General features: G+C 49.5%; 1 protein-coding gene across 6 annotated transcripts; it reads left to right on the top strand.

The window, feature by feature from the left end:
• The first annotated feature begins 1,616 nt into the window (after positions 1-1,616).
• On the top strand, positions 1,617-17,696 carry LOC141732910 (von Willebrand factor A domain-containing protein 5A-like). Of its 6 annotated transcripts, XR_012584182.1 has the most exons (19): positions 1,687-1,755; positions 5,383-5,448; positions 6,808-7,055; positions 7,163-7,385; positions 7,748-7,893; positions 8,026-8,140; positions 8,318-8,445; positions 8,590-8,678; positions 8,935-9,079; positions 9,499-9,581; positions 10,808-10,922; positions 11,100-11,264; positions 11,551-11,654; positions 11,913-12,094; positions 12,259-12,465; positions 12,828-13,063; positions 15,412-15,635; positions 15,948-16,071; positions 16,245-17,696. XR_012584182.1 is itself a non-coding variant. In XM_074562492.1 (18 exons), exons 2-18 carry the CDS (start codon positions 5,406-5,408, stop codon positions 16,361-16,363), a joined length of 2,460 nt encoding a protein of 819 aa, XP_074418593.1. In that variant the 5' UTR covers positions 1,617-1,755; positions 5,380-5,405; the 3' UTR covers positions 16,364-17,696. The 6 variants fall into 6 exon arrangements, 5 of the variants coding, with proteins under 5 accessions (XP_074418593.1, XP_074418595.1, XP_074418594.1 ...); XM_074562492.1 differs by lacking the exon at positions 12,828-13,063 and having other exon boundaries at positions 1,617-1,755; positions 5,380-5,448; XM_074562494.1 differs by lacking the exon at positions 12,828-13,063 and having other exon boundaries at positions 1,668-1,755; positions 5,380-5,448; positions 6,808-7,069.
• The last annotated feature ends 939 nt before the right edge of the window (positions 17,697-18,635 follow it).

Here is an 18,635-nt window from a genome sequence, read left to right as displayed (position 1 = left end):
TCAGCCTATAAAGCTGGGGAAAGAAGAAGGAAGAGGGGAACATTTGGAGTGGTGTTGTTTGTTTTCCCAAGGAACCATTACATGTGACGGAGCCCCGCTTTCCTAGAGATGGCTGAACACCTGCCTGCCAATGGGAAGTAGTGAATGAATTCCTTGGATTGCTTTGCTTGTGTGCGTGGCTTTTGCTTTACTTATTAAACAGTCACCTATCCTCTCCCAACACCTGGTGCACTCCCCGCCTGCTCACTGGTGGAGTGGGTATGAGGAGCAGAAATGGCCTTGACTCTGTGTAAGCACTGTTCAACAGTAATGAAAACATCTCTATATTATCAACGCTGTTTTCAGCACAAATCACAAATACAAAACATAGCCCCATACTAGCTACTGTGAAGAAAATTAACTCTATACAGCCAAAACCAGAACAGAGAAGAAAATCCCTGAAAAGAAATTGATGAAATCTGGCTTACTGAAATGCCACAAGGTAGGAAATAGAAAATGTCACTGTTCCAGAAGCAAATCAGGGTCTGACCATGTCTGTTACTCCACAGTCATGCACATGGACATCTGACTACACTGTAGCTGCTCCTCTGACAAGATCATGCCCAAGCTACCTAGTGCACTTTGGTGACTCCGGCTCTCAACCTAAATAGTCTGTCCTCTGGGGAACAAGGAGATCTCGGTGCCCCTCAAGAAAATGGGACCTTGTCTTCTGATGTAGGCCCCCAGATTTCATTCATATCAGCACCCCTTCCATGTCTGGCGCTTTCGCATTCACTTTTCTGGAGGTGTATGACTCCAAGCAAGCTCAGCAATGTCTAGAATAAAGACACAAGATGGACATCTCTTCTTCCAAGTTTTTCTCACTGGTCCAAAACTGCCTTCCTACCTGTATCCTCTTGGACATGCTGAGGCCCGCTGGAAAAGGAAAAGTCAGGGGAGAGTGTCAGGAAGGCAGGGTGAAGTGCTTGTGTGGGTGCACTTTGGCTGCAGGAATGGGATGGCTCCCTGGTGCAGCAGCCACTTCTGCTTCTGGTGGGGAGGTGTTTCCCAACCGGGAACATGGGAGCCTTCCCCTGATCCCACCCCTCCCTCAGCTGCCTCCAACCCCCCCGCAGGGCAGGTGGTACTGGGCAGCTCCCCCTCCCCTGCCCACCCCGTGCGGCACTGCTGCAGTTCTCTCCCCAAGACACCCCTGCCACACACGAGAGTCCTTTCCAAGGCAGCATCCACAGCTCAGAGCCCCCAGGACAGTAAACAACCCAGAGCATTGTCTCTATTAGTGCCCTCTGCTCCTCCCAGCGTGGGTCCCCAGTTTGGGCCCAAAAAGTACCCTCTAAGTGGGTTCCCCATCAATCCCGCTTTCTTCGGGGCTCCACTGACCTCCCAGAGCTGCCCAGTGACCTGGAGCACCCCTACGCCCACTGCCTCCTACCCATCCCAGCAGGCAGGGATGGCAGCATCTCCAGTGCCCCTACCTCATCCCAGCAGGCAGGGCGGGCATCATCCCTGGTTCCTAACTGCATATCCCAGAGTGCGCATTTGGCAGCATTCCCTTTCCTGGAATCTGGCCAGGCACTGCGGCTGTAACCGCAGCTCCCACCCGTCCCTGCTGCTTCCTGCAATGACGCAATGATCAGCCCTCCTCCTCCTCCAAGAGCGCCTGTGAACATCCTTTCCTGCTGCAGCTGACAGGTTTGAGTCCTGGGGCCATTCCCGTGTCTGCTCATTGCTCCTGCTGCAGGCTGCGGTTCCACGGTGAGTGCGTTTGTCTGTGCATCCATCCTTCCTTCCCTCCACGTGGAATGCTTGCAGACCTGTTCTGTGTGCATGTGTGCTTTTGCCTGTCTGTGCTTGCCATACCCTGGCAAAGGCTTGGAGGCTTCCGTGTCTCCGTCTGTGTTTGCTGCCCCAAACTGCCAGGCCACTTAGTTCAAATGGTACCTACACATTTGGGATCTCTAAGGTCGCGGACAGCAGGCTATGGTCCAAATTCAAAATGAGGCACATCCTCCATCATGATATCTGTAAATTCAATCTCTTACCCTGACAGAAAATAATGTTTTATAATGATAACAGGGATGTCTGAGCATTCTGTTATTGGAATCCTTAAACGCAGTTGTCAGTAAACCAGGATTTCTACTAAGAACAAAAAACCACAGCTTTAGTTTTGTATCGATTTAGCAACTCTCGGTTTCATCAAATAGGGGCTATTTGCCCAGGAATTCCTCTGACAAAGGTGTCCTCCAGAACTTGGAGGATTATCCAAGTACAGCTTGAAGGATGGATGACTAAAGACAGAAGTCTCTGAGAGCACCAGAGAGAGAGAGTGTGTGCTTCGTTTTTTCATATGAGTAAAGTGAGGAGAATTATACCTGTCCATCTGTTTGGTGGTGAGTGAAGTCCAAATCCCTGGTGTTGGGTTTGGACCTGCTGGCTTTCCTTCATTCCTTTTTTTTCCTTTGACTTTTCTCACTCTCTGCTTTTGCTCTGGGCAGATCCCAAACTTCCACGAAAAAATTACCTTGATTCCTGTGGAGTTGTTTGAGATTCCTGTGTGTTAAGAAAAAGGGGCCATTAACTCAGAAGGTCTGCCTGGGGCAGCGCTGGCCCAGAATAAAAGACTGCTGTTAATGCTGGGCTGAGTCAGGGTAGCAGGAGATGATTCTTCACCTGGGAACTAAAGAGACGTTCCTGATAGCCATTCCCTTGGAAATCCCACCCCAAGCAGGATCATCAAGGGTTCCTCCCAGCTCTCTTGGGTGTTCTGTTATCGTGCCTGGGAGGGAACTGCATAATCATGCATTGCATCCTCCCGGCTGCAAGGTTAGAAGGACACTTTTCCACCCTAAGCCCCGATTTTCTTAACAGTCATCACTTTAATCCTGGGGTAATGGGGTGGCTTTCCATTACTTTGGGTTCCATCTGCCCCAGTACTTGCAGAGCCATCACCTGCTGCGTACTCTGCCGGCTCCGCAGTGGGTCAAGCAGAGTGTAAGGGCCTGTGCCCCCGCACCCCTTGTCCCCAGCCTCCCTGCCACCCATGCGGGGAGCACCTGCCCCTTCCCTGGGCTTGTTCGCAGGGAGCGGGGCGCAGTTAAGGATGGCGCCTCTTCCCTGTGACCGAGGGAGTGGCAGCTAGGGCCGGTGCCCCGTGGCTCGGTGCTTCCCTTCATGCCCCTGCCTTGGCCGTCTCAGTGTCCGGCGTCTGTGCAGAGCTGCAGGTGCTGCACTTGTGCCCCGACCCTGCTGGGGTCCCGAGGTCTCCCATCCCCCTTACCCCGTCACAAGTGGCTCATGTCTCAGCGGTCCCCGGCACTGGCCACCCCCTGCGCCCCCTGCCCCTTTTGCTGCCTGGGCCCCTCTTACACTGCTGGGCCTGCAGCTCCCACAGGGCCACTGCTTTGGCTCCAAGCATCCCCGTGACAGCGCTGAGCACATTACCAACAACTGAACACACCACACGTTTTTCTTGCCTTTTGCTTGCCCTACACTGTGTTTCTTGGTCTGCATTAATACTTCAGCCGGCCTGGGACATCCAGATAATCCCTCCTCACATTCCCAACTCACCAGGAAAACCATCTGGGCCAAGTTTCTTGTGACTGCCCCCCATGGCCCTGTGCAGGGACCAGCCAGGCTCTCAGTCTGTATCTTCCTAATTATCCCGTTTCCAGAAAAGTATTTTTCACTGGGACTTTCTGTCTGTGCAAAATGTTTTGCCCCAGGAGCCAGGTGCTTGTTCACTATGATCCCAGTAAGAAAGACACACAAATTCTGCAAAGTATCATTTGAAATACATTTCTTAGAGCCGACATGATAAAGACAGTATAGATAATCTTACGTCCCCTCAGACGCTGGGAACCCGGGTTGTGCAGCATCAAATGGGCCTCCGGTCAGTACACAGCATATTACAATGCGCATGTTCCAGAGCTGGCTCTTACAGTGAGATGGCTGAAGTTATCCTGCAGCCATGGGATTTGTGCAGCCCAGCACAGGTCTGAAGGCCAAGCTGAATGTGCAGCATGGCACAGTCCTGTCCTGTGCCTCCTTGGGTTAACTGCTATGTGGACCACCAAGTCCTTAATGTACAATGGTGTCCCCATCAGGATCACTATAGCACAGAATGCACATCCCTCCTTCCCTGCCTCATTCTACCTCCCTTCACATTCCCCTCACTCCTCATTCATTCCTGTGCCCCATTCTCACCCCCTCTTTTTGTGCCCTCTGGCAAAAGCCTTGCATTGGTTTAGAACTTAATCTGAATATATCTCGTTTTAAATACCTACATTTCTATATAATAATCTTGAAGTGAATCCTACTCTTGTGATAAGCAGAAGAGGCTCTTGCTCTTATTTAAATTTAGGGATGAGATTTAGTTGTTGAAACACGAGTGTCTAGTATAATTTTAGATGTCCTGTCATTTCCAAGATAGACACGTGATGCCAATATACATAGCACAGGACCTATGGGAGACAGCTAGATAGGATTTCCCCACCTTTGCAAGAAACACTCAGCTGTTCTAGGGCTCCTCACTGCAAATGGCCCTCCTGTCCAATGTTTTGACAGTGGAGTTAAAGCTTTATTCAGTACTGGGAGACTTCCAGACCACTGACCTGTAGAAAGGCTTGTGGCTTTAGACGCCTCTCTTTATCTGCCTAATTGACAGATTAGTCACAAACCGGGCACCTTTTTATCACCCACTCCCTCACATTCCACACAACTGCATTTGCTCATCAATTCCTCCAACAACTTCCTGCCCCCCTCTTCCTTGGATGTGCATCCATGCATCCCAACTACAAATTCATTCATCCATTCCCCTCCCCAATTCCCCATACGTTCACTGTTTTCTGCCATTGACTCTTACTGCCACTAAATATAGCCCCCTCCAACTATCCAACTATGCCACTCTCCTCATACGAATTCATGCATTCTTCCACTCATCCTCCCAGACCGTTCTTCGCCTGCTCTATCTTTCTGCTTCTCTGCCTATTTCTTCCTCTGTCATCATTGGTACTGGTGTCTTCCAGGTGCAATTATCACTCAGGCCCAAACGCATCCCGTGCCTTGTGTCTCAGACTTTGACACATCGTTGCGCCCACCTTCCCTGTGCTCCAATCTGATTTAAGCACCGCCACCCCACTGAACCGATAGGCATTTTTGACACCTGCAACTCCCATCCGACGCCTGTCTCCTACTAATCTGCTACCAGGTTGGTGACAGAGGGGCAAAAAGGATCCTGAGGTGGGATGTGAAGAAGCAAAGAGTCATCTTGTCCCATGTATGCGGGGGTAGCTCCGTACCTTGGAGCAAGGCAAGATGGAGGTGCCCTTTTTTTTTTCCCACAAGGTCCTCATAGCTCACTTCATGCTCTTTCCCACACAGAAGCTGTCTTCAACTAAAGAGTTAAGATGAGGAAAAGTGGCATCCTGAGCAAAAGGTATATGTATAGAGGTGAGTTGGGGCCATAAAGGTGGCATCTGTGAGCAGTGGGGAAGATTTTATCTGGGAGAGCAACGTGGGAAGCAACTGATTTCTTGGGTCATTGACAAGGAGGCATACCTCACCATGTACTGGGAACTCAGGAGCAGGGCCTGTAGTCAGCCTTCACTTTTTCTGGACGACATAGTAAAAGATGTTTTTGTAAGTGTGATTTTGTAAGTGCTGAAGGCTTTCCAGGGAAACCATCACAAAGTGAGGGGATGATGCAGAAGAGACGTCTGGCACTATGGGATGGGGGGGCAACACTCCTCAGTGCTAGGATATTGCATCACCTCTACTGTGGTGCTAAATCATCCACTACTGAATTGTGTTGTGATACCTAGGTACATCACTTGATTGGTGAGTTGCATTGTTCCCTCCAGGTGAACTCTACCATCTTCTGTATACCATCCCCTTCCAAGACATTACAACAACTCCTGTGAAGGTCTTATACCTTCCTTTGCTAACTGTCCCTCTGTTCCTACTACAATGTTATGCCATTCTTGACTAAGACACTACTCCAACGCATTTTGCCATCAGGTTTGACACACCACTGATGCCAAACCTTGCCCTAATACGAGATGCTCTTCATCTCAAACTGCGTGCAAAGGTATGGAGAAGGTTGCCTTTCCATGGGCTGCTGTCATAACAGGAAGACAGATCATCAAATTTGCATGTGCATATTGTTGGCCTCAAATAAAACATATGCTACAGGTATGACAGGTGAGGAAGCGAGGTCATCAAGAAACATCTCCACTGCTGACAATGAAAAGGAGATGAAGTAACTTCCTGTGACTGTACCTCTGATGCCATGCTAAGTGCCCTTGGTATGGTCCCCCCTTCCCTTCCAGTAGTCCAAAATGAGTAGTATATCTACTTAAGTTGAAAATCAAGATAATCTCTTTGGAGCATTAGTCTCAAAGCAGGTGACAGCACCTGCTCCTATCTCTGAGATATGGTCTGAAGGTTTGAGGAGCTGCAGGGCACCTCCTGCAGTTTGCATGAAGCTCTATTGTGGGACTGTCACACTCTATGTGCTGGGGGACAGACAGACTCCTCTCAATGCCATGGAAGGCCTGAACTAAGATGAAGCACAACGCATTTAGGTGATCTGAGGGCACAGTTGTTGTGTGTTGGACAGAAAGGGGCTTAGAAAGATGGGAAACACGTTGACAGCCTCAGGGACTTTTTATTACTATTTGTCAGCTTCTGCAACTGGCATTTCTGTGGCAGGTTTGGACACGAAATTTTTTCCCATTACAAGCAGACACCTCAAATTTAAAGTTTCCTACGTGCAGCCAGGGAATCTGACAGCTGTTGTGTCTTCCTCAGGCTTATTCCAGAGGGGAATATGGTTCTTTTCTTCCTATTCTGAAATGGAGCTGGAAAGTGTGACAGTAAATGTAACCATCCAGGACTTTGTGGCTGATGTGGTGTCTGAGCTGTTTTTCCGCAATACGCACCAAGTCCCTAAGGAGACCATGTTCGTATTTCCTGTGGACTCTGATACTGTTGTACACACCTTCTACGCTACCATGGGGGACACTCGCATTGAAGCAATGCTCTGGGAGAAGGAGGAGGTATTGGGACTGTGGTGAGAGGGGGTCAGCAGATTGGGATGAAGGGTGGAGGTGAGAGAATGGAATCCTGTGGAGGCCTGTGACACAATTTTCTCCCTCTGTGGCAGGCCCAGCAGCTGTGCAGAGCCACTTCAGGCATGGAGAATTTAGGATACCTGCAGAACCAGTGGGATCTTTGGGGTCCTGTGTTCGCTTGTTTCTTGGGGACCCTGCCTCCTAACAGCGAAGTGACCATCAGCCTGTGCTATGTCCAGGAGCTGCCAATGCAGCCTGATGGAGCTGCTCAGTTTTGCTGGCCACACGAGCTCTTCCCCCGGACAAACTACATTAGTGAGTGATCACCCAGGTGCATCCCCTAAGGAGGAACACATCACTGCCCAGCACCCCTCCTGGAGGGGACCCCTATATCTGCACACGTGCCTCAGTGAGAAAATCTGAATATTCCCCCTTGCACTTCATAGTCAGGAACTCCACAGGTCTCCCCATGTATCCCACAGGAAGAGATCCCCACAGATACCTATACAAACCAGTGTCTACAGATTCACCACCACCACCCCCCAACTAAGCACCACAGTGAGGGACATCTCAGAAGCTGCATTTTCCCCCTACCAATGACAAACTGTGCTCCACCATAGCTGTCTGCTGCCCTAGGGTCTCTTCTTTCATCTTCTCACACCTCTTTCTTTCTGCAGGATGGCATTCTTCTGAGGAGGAGACAGAATCTGAAAACCTGCACTTCAGCATCTGTCTGAATTCAGCCCGTGGTGTGTCCCATATAGCCATTAACAGCAGCTACACTCCTCTGCAATACACGACTCCAGATCAAACATCTGCTGTGGTACGGCCCTGCCAGATGCTAGAATATCAAAGGGGAAGAGGATGGAAGGGTCTGCAACCTGCTGATGTTCCTTAGGACTCCTCAGTCCTTTTATTTGTTTCTCTTTCCTCTCCACACCCTGCTTGTCCTCAGGTATCCTTGAAATGTCCACCCTGTATGCAGGCTGATCTGAACGTGCTGGTGTATTACAGAGGGTCTCACACACTCAGCGCAGTGGTGGAGAGGAGAGATCCCAAAGCCCCACCTGGTGAGTGAGGAGGGTGGAAGTGAGCATTAGAGAGAGGCTGTCAGGGAGCCTGGGAGTCTCTGAGGGGCTTTTCAGGCAATAGGTCAAAGCTGAGGGCTATGTGGAGGACAAAAGCAAAGAGACAGAGAAGAAAACTCCAACCTAAAAGTCCTCCTTGTTTCCCCCCACACACTCCAGGCTCTCTGCTGGGAGACCCTGTGGTGATGGTGACACTGATGCCCAGTATTCCTGAGGTCGAGCCCAGTCCAGGCCATCTGGGGGAATTTCTCTTTCTCATGGACTGCAGCCTCTTCCAGGATGCACAGGTACCACCGGAGGAGGTCATCAGGGAGAATTTTCCACGCTGGTCATGCCCAGCTGGTGGGGTTAGAGGCAAGCTACTTCACGTAGCCAGATGTTCTGCCAAGTTTCCCCATCTGAGCTCTGCTCATCCCTCCGTCTGTCTCCAGAACACCCTGCTCTTCCTCCTCAAGAGTTTGCCTCTGGGCTGTTACTTCAACATCTACAGTTTTGGGGCCACTTTCAAAGCCTTCTATCTGTGAGTTGCGGGTGATGATGGGGCAGGGCCAAGGGGTAAGTACAGTATGACTTTTCGAAGTGAAACTATGGGACAAGCTCTTGCTAGAGGGTAGTTATGGGGCAGGATATGTTGGGAGCAGTGAGGGGGTAAGTCCTCTTTTCAGGGTGCTTCTGTAGCACTGGTAATGAGGTAGGGCTTTTCTAGGGAGTGGCCATGTGAGGGTAGCTGTGGGCCAGGTTCTCTCCCCTCTGACACTCCAGGTGCCATCCCACAGGCAGAGTGTGGAATACACGCAGGAAAGCATGGACAATGCAGTGGGGCGCATCTCCTCCATCTGCCCTGATCTGGGGGGCTGTGACCTGTTGGGCCTTCTAAGGTTTATCTACAGCACTCCTCTCCTTCATGGGCACGCCCGCCAGGTATCAGGGGCCAAGTGGTTATGGGGAGGGGAATGAGTGTAAACAATGGGGTAAAGGTAGACGTCAGGGCTCAGGGTGAGATAGTCTGCTGCTGTTTGCACTGGGAGTTGGCATGGCGGGGGGGTGTCCTCATGGCAGAAAGTGACACCATCTTTGGTGTGGGCAGTGTGGGAGGGCTTCTGTGGAATTTGCCTGCACTTGAGGAAGGTGGATTTTCCTTGTGGGGTGCCCCTTTGTGCAAAGAGGTGGCCTGGTGTTAATGAAAGGAGACAAACAATCTCTTTTCCTGCTTCAAGGCCAGTGGGTGTGAGAGGGTAAGGGAGCAAACTGGGAAGGCTTCCTGCATTTTAGAAGGGCGTTTTTCCTCTACGGGGGTGCCCAGCCCTGTCAATCTTTGTTTCCCCTCCTCTCTCCCTCAGCTTTTCATCTTCATTCAAAGGAAGATCTCCAGTGAAGAGGAAGCTGTCATGGCTGAGGTCTACCGTTACCGGGACCACCACCGGTAATGGGGGAGCCCTGTTCCTGTCCCTTAACATACTAATTCACAACCTTCCCCTCCCCTTGACTGTCAGAGTGCTTCAAACGTTCTCTCAGATCCTAGCTTGCCACAGATATTCTCTTTACCTTGGTGGAACTTCAGCAAGGACACCCCCACATGTTTTCCTTACCTCACAAAGAATGCCTGTACTTTTCATCTAGTGAGTCTCCTGTCCCAAACTTTCCCTGCTCTTCTCACCACTTTTCCTCTTCCCTCTCAGCCTGCAATACCTTAACATTCTCTTTGGGCCCAAAACACATTCCCATGATCTCCCTGTCCAGCAGGTAATGTTTCTCACCCCGAAGTGAATGGGGAAACTCCGAGTCAATTCCATTTCTGTTATGTACTATTACCGGTACAGGCTGGGGCTGACCTGCTGGAGAGCAGCTCGGTGGAAAGAGACCTGGGAGTCCTGGTGGACAACAGGATGACCATGAGCCAGCAATGTGCCCTTGTGGACAAAAAGGCCAATGGCATCCTGGGGTGCATTAAAAAGAGCGTGGCCAGCAGGTCAAGGGAGGTCATCCTCCCCCTCTACTCTGCCCTGGTGAGGCCACACCTGGAGTACTGTTACTGTGTCCATTTCTGGGCTCCCCGCTTCAAGAAGGACAGGGAACTGCTGGAGAGGTTACAGCAAAGGGCTACCGAGATGATTAGGGGACTGGAACACCTCTCTGATGAAGAAAGGCTGAGGGACTTGGGTCTTTTTAGTCTGGAAAAAAGAAGGCTGAGGGGGGATCTTATCAATGCTTATAAATACTGAAAGGGTAGGTGTCAGGAGGATGGGACCAGGCTCTTTTCAGTGTTGCCCAGTGACAGGACAAGCAGTAATGGGCACAAACTTGGACGTAGGAAGTTCCATCTCAACATGAGGAAAAACTTCTTTGCTGTGAGGGTGGCAGAGGCCTGGCACAGGCTGCCCAGAGAGGTGGTGGAGTCTCCGTCTCTGGAGACGTTCAAAACCCGCCTGGACACATTCCTGTGCAACCTGCTCTAGGTGACCCTGCTGTAGCAGGGGGGCTGGACTAGATGAAATCCAGGGGTCCCTTCGAACCCCTATCATTCTGTGATTCTGTAATTCTGTGATTAGAAGTATTCTTACCTCTCCAGATTTTGTCCTTTGTACCACTCTTGTCCTTCATACCTCTCACCTTTGTCCCATCTCTAACGTCCTCCTTTTTCCTGTACAGGTGTTTCTGTTTTCCTACTAACCGATGTGACAGCTTCAACCTTTCCCAGGCCATGGCCCTGGAGACCAAAGGTGAATGTGTGTGCATCCACTCTAGGATGGACATGACATCCGAGGTAATGACCCAGGTACCCCTCTGCTCTATTCAATACCTCCCATGGCTCTCCTAGACATGGAAGGCAATCTAGATACCACCATCCATTCAAACTCAGAGATCCACCTCCAACTTCTCCCCCCGCCCCAGAACTGGGAGTGAACCTGAGTGATCTGTGCTCTCTTCTTCCCCTTACCAGGCAGTGAAATGCTTACAGAGGGCATTGCAGCCTCTGGCAAGTGGGATCTCACTACACTGGGAACTTCCACCTGGCCTGGAGGTGTCAATGATCAGAAAAGCTCCTGACATGATCTTCCAGGGACATAAGAGCTCCATCTATGCCCAGATCCATGGGCAAACACAGGTGAGATTGATCCAGGAACGATATGCACTGGGGCAGGGCTTTCTGGAAAGTAAAGGACCCACTGCCTGTTTCATCTTCCCAGCACTCAGAGTCGTTCACCTCCACTATACCTGAGAGACACCATGATAGGGCTCTTCTGACCCCCCTTCTTTCCCTCAGAGACACCACTGCTGCTGCTCCAACCATGGACATCTACTACATTAATAGATCAGGCTACCTAGGTAGCCAGGCTGCCTGTGCCTTGCAGATGAATATTTCTGTCTGACTCTTTCCCCTGTGTCGCCAGGATCCAAAAGTGGGTGAGGGAGCTGTGACCCTTCAGTACCACGTGGGCAGCCAGTCCTTTGATTACACGCTCAGATTCTCACTGTCCCCATCAGCAGACAACAGGTGAGAGGGTAACACACTTGCCCATGAGTTCTGGAAGAGGGACAGCAGGTGTCCCTCTTCCTTCCCGCTTGCATCCTTCCTGCTGTAGCCTGAGGTGGGAAGAGGATCTGGGCATTCAGTGCTCCCCTGTTGTCCCCTCTGCCCTGACCTCGGGAGATGACCTGTGTGACCATTGCCCCGCTGCTCCCTCCTCTTTACTCCACGTGTCCTGCGCCCCTCTCCAAGGTGAAGCCAAGGACTAACTCCCTGCCCCTGCAGGCTACCTGTGCACCGCATGGCCATGATGCACCTGCTGTGGAAACTGGCCTGGGAAGGGACAAGCAGGACAGAGAAGGATATCTGGCACAATGCAGTTAAGTCCAGCCTCAGCCTGGGGGTCTTGTCCCCCTTCACATCCATTGTGGCAGTACGCATGAAACAGAGGGATGCCTGGCACCACGGTAAGGCCAGAAGCAGTGGGGACAGGACTGGGAGGGGAAAGTGGGGCTTGTTGGTCTGATGCCTCCTCACCATCTGCAGCCCTCTATCCTGTGGACCTGACCACCCTTTTGGCTATCTCTAGTACCTCTGGATCTAACCCCCATCTCCTTGCTTCTCTCCCCAGATTCTTTGCCTCCAGACTCCTCAATGTTTTTCTCTCCCTCTTGCAACCTGGTTCCCTGCCAGCTGCTCTGGTTAAGTAGCTTCAGGCCTGCGTTGTTCAAGTCCACCAAGTTTTGGATGGTCCAGAAGTGCCAGTTCTTGCTTGACATACTTGATCGCAAAACCCCGGACACTGAGGCACTCACTCAGCTTTCAGCAACCTGTAAAGGTAAGGAGAAACTTCTCAGCCAGGCATTCTCAAAATGTATTGGTCTAGGGTTGAACTCCCCTTTCAGCATTTATCTTCTCACCAGACTTCTTGATTGTCATTGTGCTGGGGACAGATGGAGTGACAGACTAAGCAAACTCCTACATCTCAATTCTGGGCTGGAAATTGAGAATCAAATGCCTTATTACTTTTCTGAAGTAACCTTATTCTTGTCTTCAGCTATCCTTAACTCCATACCCAAACACTAAGTTCGTCACAAAATATCTGCATGAATCTTTAGCTTTATCCTCATACAGTTCAGCAAAAATGAGCCAGCTAGCGCAGCGTTTGCACAGCAGTTTCCGTACTTCCTTTTCTTCCAGCCTTCTGCTTGTCCAGGTCTCATCTTCTGATCTCCAAGGATCACCTGCTGGGAACTTCTTGTGATTTCTGTTGACGAGTGTTAGCTTCTGTAGACTTGTACTTCAGTCATCTCTAACGATCAGCTTCTGCTGACTGTTTCCACATCAGGGAGTGTGTCTGCTTACTGTTTTCAAGAAACTTCTCACAGTGGGAGAAGGTGTCAAGCACTTTTTCAGCTGGTGTTGCAATATATCAGGTAGGCAAGAACTTACAGCTAGTTAACAGAGACATAGCAGTTGTCTCAGCAGTTAGTGCAGCAGGGATGCAGAGGGGTCCATCAGCTGTTCAATCCTGCGTGGGGCTGAGTGAAGCTTGTGCAGCATGCGACACAACACCCTCTCCAGCACTAACTGGTGCATTTACCCTTGGTACATTGGAAGCCTCAGGCCAGACAGACCATAAAAGTAAGATAGTGCTGCCTAGGTCTTGAACTGAAGAGAGAAGAAGCTGGTGTTTCACCCTGGGGCTGGGGCAGAAGTGCCCTCCTCTATTGGAGGTATGTTGTGGTCAAGGCTCGGACTTGCTAACTGGAGGAGCTAGAAGGAAGAAGTAAGCACACTGCACACTGTCAGGGTGAATGAAGAGGAGATTGTCCTGTTTTTTATGGAAAGTCTGCAGAGAAAAAAGCCTGAGTTATGTGAAGCAAGGAGGATGGAAGATCTGGAGGATGTAGTGAAAAGAGGGAAAGGTACCTTGTGGCTTCTGACAGTAGGGGGAAGGCTTCTGCTCAACCTGCAGACCTACAGCTTCAGAGTAGGTATAGTGCCTGGGCACTGGTGAGGACAAACAAGGCCTGTCAGGAGAGGCATCCAGAGCCAGCTGAGCCTGAACCTAGTGTCCAAGCAGAGGGGAAAGGCATGTCATAGTTACTGGAAATTGTCTCCTGCAGGGGATGGACACATATATCTCACATATAACCTCACACTTCCGGATGCTCATCAGAGGCCAGGACTGAAGAATCTGCAGAGACTGCCAAGGCTATTACCCATTGCTGCTCTTCTCTGTGGACAGCAATGGCACTAACAGGGATAACCTGGAGCATATCATGTGCAATTATGGAACCCTGTGGGAGAGGGTGAAGGGCATGGGAGCCCACATGGTGTTCTTCAGTTCTTCCAGTGAAAGAGAAAGGATTGGTAGAAATTGACTCATCCTACAGGTCAATTGGATGCATAGCTGGTGTCACATGCAGGACTTTTACTACCATGACTGCAGGACCCTCTCTGAGGAACAAGTGTTACTGAAAAGGAACAGGATTGGTCTGACCACGTGGAACAAAAGTGCCCTTGCAAACAGGCTTGCAAACCTAGCAAGGAGGACTGTAAAGCAGGTTTGTTGAGGAAGGGCTACAGTAACCTGAAGAAAAGTGGGGGCACAAGGGGTTGAGAAGATGTGTTTACGGGACAGGAAGACAGGGAAGCCTCTCATACTTCCCTGGCACCTCTGGCACCTCTCCTATGAAGACAGGCTGAGAGAATTGGGGTTGTTCAGCCTGGAGAAGAGAAGGCTCGAGGGACACCTTTTACTGGCCTTCCAGTATTGGAAGTGTGCCTACAAGAAAGATGGAGAGGGACTTTTTACAAGGGTATGTAGTGATAAGACGAGGGGTAATGGCTTCAAATTGGAAGAGGGTAGATTTAGATTAGATATCAGGAAGAAATTTTTCACTATGAGGGTGACGAGATACTGGCACAGGTTGCCCAGAGAAGTTGTGGAGGTCTGATCCCTGGAAATGTTCAAGGCCAGGCTGGACGGGACCTCTAGTGGGAGGTGTCCCTGCCCATGGCAAGGGGGTTAGAACTGGGTGATCTTTAAGGTCCCTTCCAACCTAAACCATTCTATGATTCTATGGTTCAGGTAGTTACAGAGAGCGACAAGGTCTCCCCGTCAGCCTCCTTTTCTCCAGACTAAACAACCCTAGTTCCCACAGCCGCTCCTCATAAGGCTTGTGCTCCAGACCCCTCACCAGCTTTGTTGCCCTCCTCTGGACATGCTCCGCTCCAGCACCTCAGTGTCTTTATTGTACTGAGGGGCCTGAAACTGAACACAGTATTCAAGGTGTGGCCTCTCTGGTGCCGAGTACAGGGGGATGATCCTACTCACCACACTGTTCCTGATACAGGCCTGGATGCTGTTAGCATTCTTGTCCACCTGGGCACACTGCTGGCTCATACTCAGTCGGCAGTCGACCAACACCCCCAGGTCCTTTTCCACCGGGCAGCTTTCCAGCCACTCTTCCCCAAGCCTGTAGCACTGCATGGGGGAAGGAGTAACATTAGTGATGCTCATGGGAGGAATTAAGGGTGTTCAGAGGGAATTATGCTGAGTGAACTAGAGCTTATAGGGCAGATTTTTAGTATGCTTATGAAGGACTGGGAAAATCTGTGGATGCTCTGGGAGGGATGCTTGTGGAGGACTAGAAAAGATTGGGAAAGCACAGAGACGATGGCGTATATCTATTAAGTGTATCTGGAGAAGGCAGAATTTAAGGTTATGAGCTGTTGCCTGTCTCATATGAGCTACGTGGAAGTTTTTGTCTTCCAGACCAGAAGCCTCCTCCTGAAGAGCAGCCAATGGAAGAACCAACAGCATTTAAAATGAGTTGGGACTGGACAATCTCACCACTGTCAACAAGACTGTGCGACTTCTCTAGGCTTAGGGTAGTGGTGGCACTCCAGAAAGCAAATGGCTCCTGGGCCCTCACCACAGCTCTGGCCTCTGCCCTGGGACTCAGCAAGGCTGATGTTGAGCTACAAAGGCCCAGTGCGGTAAGCAGATCAAGGGCAGGAGTGAGGCACTGTCATGAGCTGAACCTTCCTCTGCTCCAAGTTTCCAGTCTAAGCTGAACCGAGAGGAAGAGATCAAAGCAGTTGGGATATAGAGCCTCTTTGCTTGTGGAAGCGGGGTATGGGGGCTGTGGGGCAGAATCCGCAGAGACACCTGGGAACTTTCCCTGTGAGGATTTCAGAAGCTTAGGGATTTTCTGTGTACATGTGGAGGTCTTACTTTTTAAATGTGCTGGTTTAGGTTTGATCTTTCTTTTTCTTTCTTCCACCTGATTGTTCTGGTTTCCCCCACAGGATGTGCAGCCAACTGTCTGGGCAACAGTTTTGGCTTTAGTCTGGTTGCATCAGTATAAATGGAAAGTGTCTTGGTCAGAGATTCTGGAGACCAAAGCGCGTAGCTGGCTGCGGGACCAAGCTGGTAAGAAGATTTTATTGGGAGGAGTCACGCTTTGGGCCTTCCCCACCAAATCTACAGCTGACAGCTGTTGACCCATGTCCTTCTTTCCCAGTGCTCTTGCATGGCTATTTGTCAATACACAGCCTTTCCTCACTGAGTTGTTGTCACCCTCTACTTTTCCTCTCTGCTTACAGAGGTTCAGCTGGATGCATGTCTGGAGGCAGCAAATTCCCTGCTAGGCTGCTTTGTGGAGCCCACCATCTTCAGGATTCGAACTTACCCTGTTACTGCGGGCGGGCAACAAGCTGTGTAGGAACACAGCCAGAACAGCTGACCCAAACTAGCCCAAGGCATATTCTGTAGCATTAACATCATGCCCTTGCGGGAGTGACTGAGTGAATGGCTGCGTGGGTGCTCAGATGCTGCATGGGGCCAACCCACTGCAGCTGACTTGTTCACACATATGCTCTCCACCATAATATGCGAGTTTCCACTGGGCTCTGAAAAATAACCCTAAATACATACACTAAACTTTGCTTCATTTTTCCACATTCTGCTTTTCTCTGAGGTTTACCCACACAGTCATCTGCTGAAAATACCAGATCGCAGGGAGAAAAGTCGTGCTCAGATACAACAGAAAAACACCTTCTACACGAATCAAGCTATCTATCTATCTGTCTATGTATGTACTTTTTTTCTGCCTTTTATAGAAATGTAAGATCAATATTATTTGGTTTTGCATATTCACTCATCCCCACAAGCTAGAGGATTTTTTTTTGTTTTGTTTTGTTTATTTTTAAAGGGGTCAAATATAGGGGTGGATTTCACCGTATCACTGTAGGGCCTACCGTAGGTGCCCAGTGCCATTTCTGCTGTTCTGAGGTATCTGAAACACCTGCCAGATAGGAGCTAGGATATAAAGGACTGATTTTCTGAGGTGGCAGGTGGAGAGTGAATGGAATACCATGTGTCATGGGATTCAGTTGCCTATATATGGTTGTTCTAGGATTTTCAAGTGTATTTGGTTTACATGGCAAGGTTTCAGTAGCAGTGGGTTTGCAGGGGTGACCTCTGTGGTAAAAGGCTGCCCCATGCCAGTCACAGAGCATTCCAAAACAGACCCACTGCTGGCCAAAGATGAGCCAATCAGCAAAGCTGGTGGCGTCCCTATAAAAGCATATTTAAAAAAAGATAAAAAATGCCACACAGCCAGAGAAGGAGGGGGGAAAAAAAATGAGAATAGCAGTGCAAACACCAAGATAAGAGGGGAAGGAGGAGGCATTTCCCTAAAGTCCATGGTAGAGCAGATATTCATGCTGCAGCCCATGGAGGGCCCCATGCAGATGGATGTTTACTAAAGGACTTGCAGACCATGGAGAGGACCCATGCTGGAGCAGAAGAAATGTGTAAGGAGGAAAGCGCATCAAAGAGAAAATGCTATGTGTTGATCACAGCTCCCTGTGTTCCATCCCCCCTGTACAGATGGCAGGGGCATGGGGTAGAGGAGAAGGCAGGAGCTAAGGAGTGAAACTGAACCTGGGAATATGGGGACAGGGGGGAAGAGTGGTTATGTTTTTGGTTTTGTTTCTCAGCATCCTATTCTATTTTTAATTGTCAATAAATTATATTAATCTTGCCCAAGACAAGTCTGTTTTGCCTGTGATGGTAATTGCCAAGCAATCTGCCTGTCTTTTTCTTGACCCTCATTAGTTCATCTTATTTTTCTCCTGCTGTCTTATTGAGAAAGACGAATGAGAGAATAGCTGTATGGGCATCTGGCAGCTAGCCAAGGTCAAACCCTAAGAAAAAAAAATCATCATATTTTAACAGTGGTTACTTTTCTACATCTACACTTTTTATACTGATTGTTGGGGAAGTTGAATCTCACACTTAAGATTAGATCAAATTTACCCCATATGCATGGATGGTTACAGTATCCCAGAAATCCCCCAAAATATTAACACAAAGTTGATTTTCTACCCCACAACCTTTTGATGGCTTCCTGGACCTCCTTATTTCTCAAGCTGTATATAAGAGGATTAGGATCACAGTTTTATAGCAGGTGGAGAACGCTTAATTCAGATATAGGGAAATACTGGTAGGTAGTAATACACACATGATAGCAAGAATCCCATAAAAAGTAGTGACCACAGTGAGGGGATATGAACTAGTACAAATGGTTTTCTGCAGCCCCATTTTGGCCACCAAAAATCAAATTCAGCTTCAATACAATGATCACCAGGGTGACTGCAAAGGCAGTAATTCAGAAAAGAGCTTTGAGCGCTGAAAAAATATTCCGGTTCATTATAGCTGTATAATGAAGAGGTTTACAGATAGCTAAATAGCAATCACACAGCATCATGACTAATCGAAGACATTCAGTTCCTCCCAAGGAGACAAACATATAACTGTGCAGTATAGTCCCTGAAAGAGAGGCTTCTCCTCTGTGAGGAAATTGGTTAGCATCCAAGGAACAGTACTGTCTGTATAGCAGGTCTCACAGAAGGAAAGACTACTCAAGAAAAAATAAATGGGGTTGTGGAGGCTTTAGTCAGCATATATGGCAAGAGGGAGAAGAGTGTTCC

This window comes from Larus michahellis, chromosome 18 (assembly GCF_964199755.1).
Source record: "Larus michahellis chromosome 18, bLarMic1.1, whole genome shotgun sequence".
In the NCBI taxonomy this organism is placed as follows: Eukaryota; Metazoa; Chordata; class Aves; order Charadriiformes; family Laridae; genus Larus; species Larus michahellis.
Note: the sequence above shows the minus strand (reverse complement) of the source record. Positions and strands in the feature narration are given on the sequence as shown.

Bases quoted from the DNA above. Each gene is read 5' to 3' on its own strand.
- LOC141732910 (XM_074562491.1), top strand. From the start codon at position 6,633: ATGGGAAACACGTTGACAGCCTCAGGGACTTTTTATTACTATTTGTCA. The intron at 9,080-9,498 runs GTATCAGGGGCC...TCTCTCCCTCAG, and splicing joins TTCATGGGCACGCCCGCCAG to CTTTTCATCTTCATTCAAAG. The intron at 10,923-11,099 runs GTAATGACCCAG...TCCCCTTACCAG, and splicing joins GGATGGACATGACATCCGAG to GCAGTGAAATGCTTACAGAG.